This window comes from Mobula birostris, chromosome 23, assembly GCF_030028105.1.
Source record: "Mobula birostris isolate sMobBir1 chromosome 23, sMobBir1.hap1, whole genome shotgun sequence".
NCBI classification, from domain to species: domain Eukaryota; kingdom Metazoa; phylum Chordata; class Chondrichthyes; order Myliobatiformes; family Myliobatidae; genus Mobula; species Mobula birostris.
In genome coordinates, this window is record NC_092392.1 from 63,526,529 (window position 1) to 63,541,836 (window position 15,308).

General features: G+C 43.6%; 1 protein-coding gene across 5 annotated transcripts in view; it reads left to right on the top strand.

The window, feature by feature from the left end:
* Positions 1-15,308, top strand: part of appl2 (adaptor protein, phosphotyrosine interaction, PH domain and leucine zipper containing 2) — a 137,603-nt gene that overhangs the window by 41,996 nt on the left and 80,299 nt on the right. For all 5 annotated transcript variants that reach the window (XM_072241685.1, XM_072241682.1, XM_072241681.1 and 2 more), the window contains one exon: positions 7,284-7,371. In XM_072241685.1, coding sequence (XP_072097786.1) covers positions 7,284-7,371 — 88 coding nt within the window. The remainder of the gene's footprint in view (positions 1-7,283; positions 7,372-15,308) is intronic.

Below are 15,308 nucleotides of genomic sequence, written 5' to 3' on the forward strand. Positions count from 1 at the left end.
AGCTCCAAGGTTGCTCATTTTCCTATATTCTGGGGAATAAAGACCTAGTTTGGCCAACTTATTCTATGTTCTATGTTCTAACTTGTCCCTACCACCTGGGCTCTCTAGTCCTGGCAACATCCTCATAAATATTTTCATCACTATTTGCAGTTTCATCATGCATTTTCTATAAGAGGGTTACCAAACCAGTTCACAGTACTCCAAGATCGGCCTCACCAACAACTTGTACAACTTCTACACTCAGTGCCCAGACTGATGAAAGCCAGTGTGCTAAATGCCTTTTCTCTGCCCTGTATATCTGTGACACTGTTTTTGATGAAGTTTGCACTTTCTGTTCCATTACACTCCCAGTTCCCAACCATTAAATTTAAGTCCCGTGCTGGTTTGACTTTCCAAAATGCATGATCTGCATTGAAATAATTTACATAGATCACAAATTACTAATACGGCTCAACTAGAGGAAGTGCGAAGAGCATTTTAGAGGATGTTGCCAGGATTAGAGGGCTTGAGTTAGGAGTCCCAACACCAAACCCTGCGGCACACTACTAGTCATCTGTTTGAAGAAATGATCTTCAACCAGTGCTCTCTACTTCCTACCTAACTGGTTGTCTCTGGTTTGCATGGGGCCTGGTCTTCCCAGAGCAGCCTGCAATGTGAGTCATTGCTGAAGGCAGAATCAGGATTTTTTATCACTGACAGACACAAGTAGACCTGTTAGCATGTCATCTTTGTGATGGCATCAATATGTTGGACCCAGTATAGATCCACTGAGATGCTGACAACTAATGAAACAAGTACCACAGTTGATTCTTTTCCACCCTTATTAGTAGCAAGCCGCGAGAGAGAACCCTCTTTCTGCACTCTTTACAGAGTCAGCCATGGAGTTCTCTCTGTTGAAGCACAGAGATACGGAGCTTTTATACCATCTTTGTCACGTATGCAGAAAACAATTTCTAGCTAACCCCCAAAGTCACATGTTCAGCAACAGTGATAGTCCGAGACAAAGACCACTTAATCACCTCAAACAAAATAGATATTCCAGTCAAGTAAGTGGATTATTGATACAAAAGGACAATCAGTTTGATAGACACTCTAGCCACTTTAATTAAGAAAGGAATGCCCTACCTGGTTTGTTGGAGCCAAAACTTAATTACAAAGATAAGAACATACACCAATTTTTATGCTTGAATTAAAAAAGGAATGTCCTGTCTAATCTCCATCAGCAAACACCTTTTGTCAAAACCAAAAGGTGTGAAAAATCAGGAGACATCCTTTTGTGGGTTTTGTGAGCTTTTAGGCTATAAGGCCATAAGAAAAAGGAGCAGAAGTTGGCCATTCGGCCCATTGAGGCTGCTACGCCATTTTATCATGAGCTGATCCATTCTCCCATTTAGTCCCACTCCCCCACCTTCTCACCATAACCTTTGATGCCCTGGCTACTTAGATACCTATCAATGTCTGCCTTAAATACACCCAATGACTTGGCCTCCACTGCCACCCGTGGCAACAAATTCCATAGATTCACCACCCTCTGGCACAGAAAATTTCTTTGCATCTCTGTTCTGAACGGGCGCCCTTCAATCCTTAAGTCATGCCCGCTGGTACTAGACTCGTCCATCATGGGAAACAACTTTGCCACATCCACTCTGTCCATGCCTTTCAACATTCGAAATGTTTCTATGAGGTCCCCCCTCATTCTTCTAAACTGCAAGGAATACAATCCCAAGAGCGGACAAATGTCCCTCATATGTTAACCCTTTCATTTCTGGAATCATTCTAGTGAATCTTCTCTGTACCCTCTCCAACGTCAGCACATCCTTTCTTAAATAAGGAGCCAAACTGCCCACGGTACTCCAAGTGAGGTCTTACCAGCGCCTTATAGAGCCTCAACATCACATCCCTGCTCCTATACTCTATTCCTCTAGAAATGAATGCCAACATTGCATTTGCCTTCTTCACCACCGACTCAACCTGGAGGTTAACCTTAAGGATATCCTGTACAAGGACTCCCAAGTCCCGTTGCATGTCAGAACTTTGAATTCTCTCCCTATTTAAATAATAGTCTGCCCGTTTATTTCTTCTGCCAAAGTGCATATGCATACACTTTCCAACATTGTATTTCATTTGCCACTTCCTTGCCCATTCTTCCAATCTATCCAAGTCTCTCTGAAACAGACTCTCTGTTTCCTCAGCACTACCGGCCCCTCCACCTATCTTTGTATCATCAGCAAACTTAGCCACAAAGCAATCTATTCCATAATCCAAATCGTTGATGTACAATGCAAAAAGAAGCGGCCTCAACACAGACCCCTGTGGAACACCACTGGTAATTGGCAGCCAACCAGAATAGGATCCCTTTATTCCCACTCTGTTTCCTGCCAATCAGCCAACACCCTATTCACATATGTAACTTCCCCGTAACTCCATGGGCTCTTATGTTGGTTAGCAGCCTCGTGTGGCACCTTGTCGAAGGCCTTCTGAAGATCCAAATATACAACATCCACTGCATCTCGCTTGTCCAGCCTACTTGTAATTTCCTCAAAAAATTGTAATAGGTTTGTCAGGCAGAATTTTCCTTTAAGGAAACTATGCTGAGTTCTGCCTATCTAGTCATATGCCTCCAGGTACTCCATAACCTCATCCTTGACAATCGACTCCAACAACGTCCCAACTACTGATGTCAAGCTAACAGGTCTATAATTTCCTTTTTGCTTCCTTGCCCCCGTCTTAAATAGCGGAGTGACATTTGCAATCTTCCAGTCCTCCAGCACCATGCCAGAATCTTATCAACTTTTTTTTAGATTATGAAGACACGCAGTCCTCTTTTATTGTCATTTAGTAATGCATGCATTAAGAAATGATACAATGTTTCCTCCGGTGTGATATCACAAAACACAAGACAGACCAAGACTGAAAAAAACTAACAAAACCACATAATTATAACATATAGTTTCAACAGTGCAACAATACCATAACTTGATGAAGAAGTCCATGAGCACAGTAAAAAGTTCAAAGTCTCTCAAATGACCCACATCTCACGCAGACAGGAGAAGGAAGAAAACTTTCCCTGTCATGCCCGAACACAGTCCGACCCTGAGTCATCAGAAAACTTCGAGCCTCCGATCAGCTCTCCGACACCGAGTACTGAGCGCCATCTCTGTCTGAACGATTCGACCTCAATCTTGGTCGCCAACAGCAGGCAAAGCCGGGGATTTTGAGGCCTTCCCTCCGGAAGATTCCTGACCGCGCAGTAACAACAGCAGCGAACTGGCGTTTCAGAAATTTGTCCAGATGTTCCCCTGTGCTTTCACGGCTGTCTCCATCAAATCAGAATTGTCCAGGGCCCCTATTTAACGAATACGATATCATTTTTCACCGGAGGGCTGCGCACCCGCGGCGCGCTACTATCTGTCCTCATTGAAAGATAATTTTTAATGCTTCCAAAGTCTCCACAGCTACTTCCTTCAGAACAGAACGGTGCATTCCATCTGGTCCGGGAGATTTATCTACCCTTAGACTATTCAGCTTCCTGAGTACTTTCTCTGTCGTAATTGTGACTGCGCACACTTCTCTTCCCTGCCACCCTTGAGTGTCTGGTATACTGCTGATGTCTTCCTCAGTGAAGACTGATGCAAAATACTCGTTCAGTTCCTCCACCATCTCCTTATCTCCCATTACAATTTCTCCAGCATCATTTTCTATTGGTCCTATATCTACTCTCACCTGTCTTTTACTCTTTATATACTTGAAAAAGCTTTTAGTATCCTCTTTGATATTACTTGCTAGCTTCCTTTCGTAATTCATCTTTTCCCTCTTAATGACCTTCTTAGTTTCCTTTTGTAAGCTTTTAAAAACTTCCCAATCCTCTTGTATCCTTTTTCCATTCAGAAATTTCTTCTTTTTTGGAATATATCTGTCTTGCACCTTCCTCACTTCCTGCATAAACTCCAGCCACTGCTGCTCTGCCGTCCTTCCTGCTAATGTCCCTTTCCAGTCAACTTTGGCCAGTTCCTCTCTCATGCCACTGTAATTTCCGTTACTCCACTGAAATACCAACACATTGGATTTCGGCTTTTTCAGATTTCGCAGTGAACTCAATCATGTTATGATCACTGCCTCCTAAGGGTTTCTTCACCTCAATCTCTCTAATCACCTCCAGTTCATTACACAATACCCAATCTAGTACAGCCGATCCCCTAGTGGGCTCAATAACAAGCTGTTCTAAAAAGCCATCTCGCAGACATTCTACAAATTCTCTCTCTTGAGATCCAGTGCTGACCTGATTTTCCCAATCCACTCACATGTTAAAATCCCCCACAATTATCATAACACTGCCCTTCTGACAAGCCTTTTCTATTTCCAGTTGTAATTTGTAGTCCACATCACTGCAACTGTTTGGAGGCCTATAAATAACTGCCATTAGGGTCCTTTTACCCCTGCTATTTCTTAGCTCAACCCATAAAGATTCTGCATCTTCTGATCCAATGTCACCTCTTTCTAATGATTTAATATCATTTCTTACCAATAAAGCCACGCCTCCCCCTCTGCCTACCTTCCTATCCTTCCGATACACCGTGTATCCTTGGACGTTCAGCTCCCAGAGACATGCATCCTTTAGCCAGGTCTCAGTGATGGCCACAATATCATACCTGCCAATCTGTAGCTGTACAACAAGATCATCCACCTTATTCCTTATGCTGTGTGCATTTAAGTATAACACCTTAAGTCCAGTATTTGGTACTTTTTGCTTTGATTGCACTGCAACTCATCCCAGTGGCTGCAAATTTGCCCCATCACCTGCCTGTCTTTCCTGACATCTTTACTGCTCACTATCTTAGATTTATTTCTGTTTTCCCCTTCCTCCGCTCTATCATGCCGGTTCCCATCCCCCTGTTAAATCCTTATCTCACTCCAAAGAGCAGCTGCTCAAACACGCTGCAGCCATTCTCAAACCAGGATACACAGACTCAAGCTTAACCATTATTTACAGGAATTTGGGAATCCCCTTAAGACTTCATCACTAGGAACCTGAAGCTGCTCATGCTTTTCACCACTGACCCCTCAAAATGAGTCTTGTCTGTCCAAATGCTTGTGAAGAATTTTGTGTAGGTCAGAAATGTAAATAGAGGTTGATGAGTACTTGAAGGAAAATGGAAAAGAAGTTGAGTTTTATATTAAAAAGAACAAAAATGCTGGAAATACGTAGCATTTGGTACACTCCTTGCACCACCATGTGGTTAAAGAGGTGTAGAGAATACTGGTCTTCATTAGTCAGCAAAAGACACAGGATATGCTTCAGTTTTATAAAACATTGCTTAAACCTCGCTGGAGAGTACCGTGTGCAGTTCTGGTCACCACACTATGGGAAAGATGTGATTGTGCTGAAGATGGTGCAGAGGAGATGTTGTTGGGATGGAGCAGTTCATATCTGAGGAGAGATTGGAGAAGCTAGGTCCGTTCTCCCTGGAGCAGAGGAAGTAAAGAGAGGAGACGATTGGGCTATGTAAACATATCAGGAGAGTAGATAGGGCAGACTGCAGGAAATGTATCCCTGTTTTCTTGTTTATAATATAAATAAATGTAATATAAATAACTTGGCTGAGAGTGTAAGTGAGCTGATTAAGTTCAGAATCAGGTTTAATATCAGAGGTGAGAAAACCTGAAGATGCTGGAAATCCAAGCAACAAACACAAAATGCTGGAGGAACTCAGCAGGCCAGGCAGCATCTGTGGAAAATAGTACAGTCGACGTTTTGGGCCTGATGAAGGATCTCAGCCCGAAATGTTGACTGTTTACTCTTTTCCACAGAATCTGCCTGGCCCGCTGAGTTCTTCCAGCATTTTGTGTAATATCACAGGCATATGTTGTGAAATTTGTTGTTTTATGGCAATACATTGCAATACATAATAAAAACTATAAATTATAAACTATAAAATATTAAATAAGTAGTGCAGAAAGGGTAAAATACTGAAGTGATGTTCATGGGCTCAATGTCCATTCAGAAATCTTATAGCAGAGGGGAAGAAGCTGTTCCTGAAACATTGAGTGTGTGTTTTCAGGCTCCTTTACATTGTCCTTGATAGCAGATATGAGAAGAGGGCATGTCATAGAGACACAGAACACTACGGCACAGAAACAGGCCCTTCTGCCAAACCATTAATCTGGCTCATCCCATCAACCTTCTCTCAGACCATAGCCCTCCATACCCCTCCCATCCACGTACCTATCCAAATTTCTCTTCAGTGTTGAAATTGACCCAGCATCCACCATTTGCGTTGGCAGCTCATTCCACACCCTCACCACCCTCTGAGTGAAGAAGTTCGCCCTCAGGTCCCCTTTAAACATTTTACCTTTCACGCTTAACCCATGACCTCAAGTAGATTTGCCCAACAGTGTAGAAAGCCAGCTTGCATTTACCCTATTTATACCCTTCATAATATTGTATACCTCTATGTCAAATCTCCCTTCAGTCTTCTATGCTCTAGGGAATGAAGTCCGAACCTACTCAACCTTGCCCTATAGTTCAGGTCCTCAAGTCCTGGTAACATCCTTGTGAATTTTTACTGCACTCTTTCAATCCTGTTCACTTTTACCAAGAATGAATATGTGCATAATTGGACACAATTCTGTGCACTTGCCTCTCCATATCAGACAGTGATGCAGTCAGTTAGAATATTCTCCACAGTACACCTGTAGGAATTTGTGAGTGTCTTTGGTAACATTCCAATTCTTCTCAAACTCCTATTGAAGTATAGCAACAGTTGTGCTTTCTTTGTAACTGTATCAATATGTTAGACCCAGGACAGATCCTCAGAGATGTGGACACCACTTGTCAGGGTGTAGTTTTATTCTCACCTTCAAAATGTGCATAAAAGGCATTTGGGCTCATCTGGGAGTGAAGCATTGCAGCCATTCATGATGTTAGGTTTTGCCATGTAGGAAGTAATGACATGCAAACCCTGCCAGAGCTAAAGTGCTTCTGATTCCATTCTGCAATTTCAATCAGAATTGTTTGTTGGCTCGTAAAATAACCTTCCATAGGTTGTATGGTTCTGGATCACTGGTTGTAAATGCTCATATCTAGCCCTCAGTAGACTATGAATCTCCTGATTCATCCATGGCTTTTGGTTTGGGTGACCTTATTCAGCAGGCCATGAGGATTTGGGCTAAGTGCCATTTTCTGTGCTGTAGGCTCTGTGATATGTACTGTATATATCGTTAGGATGGTCAGTTCATCGTTGATTGGTAATGAGTGTAACTAATAAAATTCTTTTTCTTTGCAGCTCAATTCTCTCCATACGGAACTAGCTAAACAAGTTGCTGACACCATGATATTCCCAATGATACAGTTCAGGGAAAGAGATCTTACGGGTAATGTTGAACTCTAGCCATTTCTTACATTGTTGGATTTGCCCAATGAGTACTGGAATACAGGTTTCCCCTGCCATCCGAAGGTAGAGCGTTCCTATGAAACGGTTCGTAAGCCGAAACGTCGTAAAGCGAAGAAGCAATTACCATTTATTTATATGGGAAAATTTTGTGAGCATTTTCAGATCCAAAAATAACCTACCAAATCATGCGAAATAACACATAAAACCTAAAATAACAGTAACATATAGTAAAAGCAGGAATGATATGATAAATACACAACCTATATAAAGTAGAAATACTTTTTCACAATCATTGCCGGCACTGTTCTCCATAGCGAAAATCTCACGCAAGCACTGTTGGCAAAAACACTCTCTCCAGTAACCTTTAAGCTATGAAACTGTCAAATCATACCAAATAACATGTAAAAATACACAGCCGATATAAAGTAGAAATAATGTATGTACAGTTTAGTATCACTTACCGGAATCGGGACAGCGCCGAGCACACTGATGATGGTGTGTTAGGCAGAGTCGTCGCAGGTTGGGGTGGTGAGTGGCCCCCACCGTCCGGGCTGCCGACCGATACTGATCCACGAAGCATGCAGGGGTACAGCGGTAGCCGGGAGGCATCCAGCAGATTTTTAAGAAAAAAGCCGAAGTAAACATGCTAATTAATTAGGTGCCGCCCAACACGTAATTGTCGGCCCAGATCAGAGGTGATTGCCGATTGCATTGCCTCTGATCTGGGCCGACAATTACGAGTCGGGCGGCACCTAATTAATTAGCATGTTTATTTCGGCTTTTTTCTTAAAGATGTGCTGTGTGCCTCCCGGCTACCGCTGCATTCTCCGCGAATCGGTATCTGTCCACGGCCTGCGGGTTGGGGTGGTGGGACACTGGGGTGTCATCTCATCGTCATCTGTTTCCATTAGGGCAGGCAGCTCATCTTCTCCTATGACTGCCCGCCTCGATGTCGAAGGTCCAGGTTCGTCGTCTGCTGTAGCTGATGTGGAAGGCTTGCTTGACTGCTGAGCCTCGCGCATTTTTCTGTCATACAGTTCTTTGTAAGCACTCAAACCATCCTGCAAATATCCCCTAAACCTACGTACCCTTTCAAAATTAAAGTCATATTTTATCATTGCAGCAAAAATCTCACACAGTTGCTTCACGTTCATTTTGCTAATGAATTTGGTTTCGATTATTATCCTTTCCTCTTCCAATTGCATCAGTTCTTCATCTATCAGTTCTTGGTCATGGGATGCCAAAACCTCTTCAACATGATATTCATCAGCTTCCACAAGCCAAACTCACCTTGTCCTGACTTCGTTCACCACGATCAAAACGCTTAATTATGTCTAGCTTTACGCTAAGTGTAACACCCTTATGAGCTCTTTCAGGCTTTTCTGACACCTTAGAACTCACCTTGCTAACGGCTGCTCAATGCAACGTGTTTAAGCAATGCCGTTCTGTATCCGGGGGAAAGCGGCTGCTTGGGCCGCACGCTGATTTTTTTTGTAGCAGTGAAAACACCTTCTGTTAGCAAAAACAGGGAGGTCTTTCGTAACAGTGAGGTTTCGTAAAGCGAACGTTCGAAAAGCGGGGGACACCTGTATTTGCATTGCAGTTATTTTTATTTATTTTGTGACAGCATGGTAACAGTGCTCGCACCAACCAATGCAGTCTTGTGACCAATTAACCCACAAACCTGTGCATCTTTGAGAAACCCATGCATTCACGGGGAAAATGTACAGCGGTGGAATCGAACCCCGATTGCTGGCCCTGCAACAGCATTACATTTTCAATTGCATACTGTGCTGCCCTAAAATTTGTTTGGCAGATGCTTTTATTTATCTGTACTGTAGCAAACACCGTATAACCATTTTAGATCATAAAACCATAAGACAAAGGAGCAGAAGTCGGCCATTTGGCCCATCGAGTCTGCTCCGCCATTTTATCATGAGCTGATCCATTCTCCCATTTAGTCCCACTCCCCCACCTTCCCACCATAACCTTTGATGCCCTGGCTACTCAGATACCTATCAATCTCTGCCTTAAATACACCCAATGACTTGGCCTCCACTGCTGCCCGTGGCAACAAATTCCATAGATTCACCACGCTCTGACTAAAAAAATTTCATCGCATTTCTGTTCTGAATGGGCGCCCTTCAATCAAGTCATGCCCTCTCGTACTAGACTCCCCCATCATGGGAAACAACTTTGCCACATCCACTCTGTCCATGCCTTTCAACATTCGAAATGTTTCTATGAGGTCTCCCTTCATTCTTCTAAACTCCAAGGAGTACAGTCCAAGAGTGGTCAAAAGTTCCTCATAAGTTAACCCTCTCATTCCCGGAATCATTCTAGTGAATCTTCTCTGAACCCTCTCCAACATCAGCACATCCTTTCTTAAATAAGAAGCCCACAACTGAACACAGTACACCCAGTGAAGTCTTACCAGTGCCTTATAGAGCCTCAATATCACATCCCTGCTCTTATACTTTGTTCCTCTAGAAATAAATGCCAACATTGCATTCGCCTTCTTCACCACCAACTCAACCTGGAGGTTAACCTTAAGGGTATCCTGCACGATGACTCCCAAGAATTGCATCTCAGAATTTTGAATTCTCTCCCCATTTAAATAAGTCTGCCCGTTTATTTCTTCTGCCAAAGTGCATAACCATACACTTTCCAACATTGTTTTTAATTTGCCACTTCTTTGCCCATTCTCCCAATCGATCCAAGTCTTTCTGTAGACTCTCTGTTTCCTCAGCACTACCGGCCCCTCCACCTATCTTTGTATCATCAGCAAACTTAGCCACAAAGCAATCTATTCCATAATCCAAATCGTTGATGTACAACATAAAAAGAAGCGGCCTCAACACAGACCCTTGTGGAACACCACTGGCAGCCAACCCAAATGGGATCCCTTTATTCCCACTCTCTGTTTCCTGCCAATCAGCCAACGCTCTATCCACATATGTAACTTTCCCATAATTCCATGGGCTCTTGTTTAGCAGCCTCGTGTGCAGCACCTTGTCAAAGGCCTTCTGAAAATCCAAATACATAACATCCACTGCATCTCCTTCCCCTCCCTGCTTCCCCTCCCCTACCCATTTGTCTTTCCCCTTATTGGTTTTTTCACCTGGATCCTACCAGCCTTCTCCATCCCACCTTCCCCCACCTTCTTTATAGGGCCTCTGCCCCTTCCTACAGTCCTGACGAAGAATTCCGGCCGGAAACGTGGACTCATCGTTTCCACGGATGCTGCCCGACTTGCTGAGTTCCTCCAGCGGGTTGTGAGTGTTGCTTTGATCCCAGCATCTGCAGATTATTTTGTGTTATCTATCTTGCACCTTCCTCACTTCCTGCATAAGCTCCAGCCACTGCTGCTCTGCAGTCCTTCCTGCCCGTGTCCCTTTCCAGTCAACTTTGGCCAGTTCCTCTCTCATGCCACTGTAATTTCCCTTACTCCACTGAAATACCGACACATTGGATTTCGGCTTCTCATTCTCAAATTTCACAGTGAACTCAATCATGTTATGATCACTGCTTCCTAAGGGTTCCTTCACTTCAATCTCTCTAATCACCTCCGGTTCATTACACAATACCCAATCCAATACAGCCGATCCCCTAGTGAGCTCAACAACAAGTTGTTCTAAAAAGCCATCTCGCAGACATTCTACAAATTCTCTCTCTTGAGATCCAGTGTGGACCTGATTTTCCCAATCCACTTGCATGTTAAAATCCCTCCACAATCCCTTCACAAGCCCTTCACTTCCCTTCACAAGCCTTTTCTATTTCCTGTTGTAATTTGTAGTCCACATCACTGCAGCTGTTGGGAGGCCTGTATATAACTACCATCAGGGTCCTTTTACCCCTGCTATTTCTTAGCTCAACCCATAAAGATTCTGCACCTTCTGATCCTATGTCGCCTCTTTCCAATGATTTGATATTATTTCTTACCAATAAAGCCACACCACCCCCTCTGCCTACTTGCCTATCCTTCTGTCACACTGTTATCCTTGGATGTTCCCCTACCAGAGACATGCATCCTTTAGCCATGTTTCAGTGATGTCCACAATATCATACCTGCCAATCTGTAGCTGTACAACAAGATCACCCACCTTATTCCTTATGCTGCGTGCATTTAAGTATTTGTACTTTTTGCTTTGATTGCACTGCAACTCATCCCAACAGCTGCAAGTTTGCCCCATCACCTGCCTGTCCTTCCTGACATCTTTACTGCTCACTATCTTAGATTTATTTCTGTTTTCCCCATCCTCTGCTCCATCATTCCAGTTCCCATCATGATTCCAAGGTTCACCAGATTGATTCCTGGGATGGCAGGACTTTCATAAGATGAAAGACTGGATCAACTAGGCTTATACTTGCTGGAATTTAGAAGATTGAGGGGGTATCTGATTGAAATGTATAAAATTCTAAAGGGACTGGACAGGCTAGATGCAGGAAAATCGTTCCCAATGTTGGGGAAGTCCAGAACGAGGAGTCACAGTTTAAGGATAAAAGGGAAACCTTTTAGGGCCGAGATGAGGAAGAACTTCTACACACAGAGAGTGGTGAATCTGTGGAATTCTCTGCCACAGGAAACAGTTGAGGCTAGTTCATTGGCTATATTTAAGAGGGAGTTAGATATGGCCCTTGTGGCTAAATGGATCAAAGGGTATGGAGAGAAGGCAGGTACTGGGTTCTGAGTTGGATGATCAGCCATGATCATACTGAATGGTGGTGCAGGCTCGAAGGGCCAAACAGCCTACTCCTGCACCTATTTTCTATGTTTCTATCTCCCTGCCAACTTAGTTTAAACCCTCCCTAACAGCTCTATGAAACCTTCCCACCAGGATATTGGTCCCCTTTGGGTTCAGGTGTCCTTTTTGAACAGATCATACTTCCCCCAAAAGAGATTCCAATGATCCAAAATCTGAAGCCCTGCCCCCTGCACCAGTCTCTCAGCCACACATTCATTTGCCTGATCCTACTATTCTTGCCCTCGCTAGCAGGTGGCACAGGTAGCAATCCTGAGATTACTACCCTGGAGGTCCTGCTCCTTAGCTTCCTAACTAATTCCAGGAAATCTCTCTTCAGGACCTCCTCCCTTTTCCTATCTGTCATTGGTACCAACATGTACCAAGACAACTGGCTGCTCGCCCTCTCCCTTCAGAATATTCTGGACCCAATCTGAGACATCCCGTACCCTGGGACCTGGGAGGCAACACACCATGTGGGTATCTGTATCAGGCTCACAGAATCTCCTGTCTGTTCCCCTGACTGTGGAATCCACTATGACTACCACATTCCCCTTCTCCCTCCTTCCCTCCTGCACAACAGCGCCAGGATCAGTGCCAGAGACCCGGTCACCGTGGGCGGGTCAGGTCATTCCCCTCAACAGCATCCAGAACAAGATACTTGTTGCTGTGGAGGGGGCAGCCATAGGTGTGCTCTCCACTATCCGGGCATTTCCCTTCCCTCTCCTGACAGTCACCCAGTTTTCTGACCCCTGTAGCCCAGGGATGACTACCTCCCTGTAGCTCCTGTCTATCACCTCTTCACTTTCCCTGATAAGCAGTAGGTCATCAAGCTGCAGCTCCAGATCCCTAACACGATCTCTGAGGAGCTGCATCTCGGTGCACCTGGTGCAGATGTGGCCATCAGGGAGGCTGGAGGTCTCCCAGGATTCCCGCATCTGACACCCTGAACAAAGCACTAACCCTGCAGGCATGCTACCTAATTCTACAGGAATGAAACAAGGAAAAATAAGTCTACTCATCCACTTAACCTCGCCAAACACACAAACTTTTTAAACCGTTAGCTCTGTGAGCCCTGCTGTTCCTCTGTCCAGGCCGATTCACCAAGGGGGGGAAAAAAAGAATTGGTGCCTCGCTGTCACCTCTTCCCGTTACCGCCTAAGCATGTTGAGGCAAAGCCCTACACTTTGCTGCCTGCTGTATAGAAGTGGTTTCCTTTTTAAACTCTCCGCGCTGTCCTGGAATCATTCCGGGAATCATCCTTGTGAACCTTCTCTGAACCCTCTCCAATGCCAGCACATCTTTTCTTAGATGAGGAGCCCAAAACTGTTCACAGTACTCAGGGTGAGGCCTCACCAGTGATATATAAAGCAATAAAGCCATCTATTCCATCATCAAAATCATTTATATTCAGCATAAAATGAAATTGTCTCAGCACTGAACCCTGTGGAACACCACTAGTCACTGGCAGCCAACCAGAAAGGGATACTTTTATTCCCACTCACTGCCTCCTACCAATCAGCCAATGCTCTAACCATGTTAGTAACTTTCCTGTAATACCATGGCTGTTAACTTGGTAAGCAGCCTCATGTGTTGCACCTTGTCAAAGGTCTTCTGAAAATCGAAATATACAACATCCATTGTATCCTCTTTATCTATCCTATTTGTAATCTCCTTAAGACAAGGTTTTCCCTTCAGGAAACCATGCTGACTTTGTACTATCTTGTCCTGTGTAACCAAGTACTCCATAACCTCATCCTTAACGATTGACTCCAACATCTTCCCAACCACAGAGGTCAGGCTAACTGGTCTATAATTTCCTTTCTGCTGCCTTCCTCCTTTCTTAAAGAGTGGAGTGACATTTGCAATTTTCTAGTCCTCTGGCACCATGCCAGAGTCCAATGACTTTTGAAAGATAATTTCTAATGCTGCCACAATCTCTGTCATAACCTCTTTCAGAACCCTAGGGTGCAGTTCATCTGGTCTGGGTGACGTTCTCCCTCAGATCTTTCAGCTTTTTGTGCATCTTCTTGCTTGTAATAGTAACTGTACTCATTTCTCTTCCCTCTCACCCTTAAACACCTAGCACACTGTTAGTGACTTCCACAGTGAAGACTGATGCAAAAAACTCATTTAGTTTATTTGCTCTCTCCTTGTCCTCCGTTATTATTTCTTCAGCTTCATTTTCTAGCACTGTCATCTCTCTTCTATTTCTTACATATTTGAAAAAGCTTTTACTATCTGCTTTGATATTATTTGCTAGCTTGCTTTCATATTTGTCAATGTTTTTAGTTGCTCCCTGTAGGTTTTTAAAAGCTTCCCAATTCCTGCTAATTTTTGCTTTATGTCCTCTCTTTTGCTTTTACATTAGCTTTGACTTCCCTTGTCAGCCACAGTTGTACTATTTTGCTATTCGAATATTTCTTTGTTTTTGGAGTACATCTATGCTCATTTTTCACAGAAACTCACATCATTGCTGCTCTGCTGACATCCCTGCCAGCATCTCCTTCCAATTTACTTTGGCCAACTCCTGTCTCATACCACTGTAATTTCCCTTGCTCCACTGAAATACTGCTATATCAGACTTTACTTTCTCCCTATCAGATTTTAAATTGAACTCAATCATATTGTGATCACTGCTTCCTAAGGGTTCTTTTACTTTAAGCTCCCTAATCACCTCTGGTTCATTACATAACACCCAGTACAGTATAGCTGATCCCCTAGTAGGCTTAACGACAAACTGCTCTAAAAAGCCATCTCGCAGGTATTCAACAAACTCTCTCTCTCGAGATCCATTACCAACCTGATTTTCCCAATTGTCCTGCATGTTAAAATCTTCCATGACTATCATAACATTGCCCTTTTGACAGGCCTTTTCTATTCCCTTCAACATCATGGGAAAACAGCTGGCTGCTCTCTTGGGGCAGAGCAACCTCAATTTGTAATGACTAGCTATCCAAGACACCTGTAAGAAAATTAATCACAGGTGTATAGGAAATATTCCCTTAATTGTGTACAAGCTCATTAAAGTTTAAAGCTCTTCTTGAAGCATTGCCATTGAGTTTTTATTTTACTAAAGCACAGGCTTACTGACCTTGTGTAGACGATAACCTAATCTAGGTTTCCATTCATTTGAATTTAATTAAATAAAGTTGCTGGATAATTAAGAATTTGA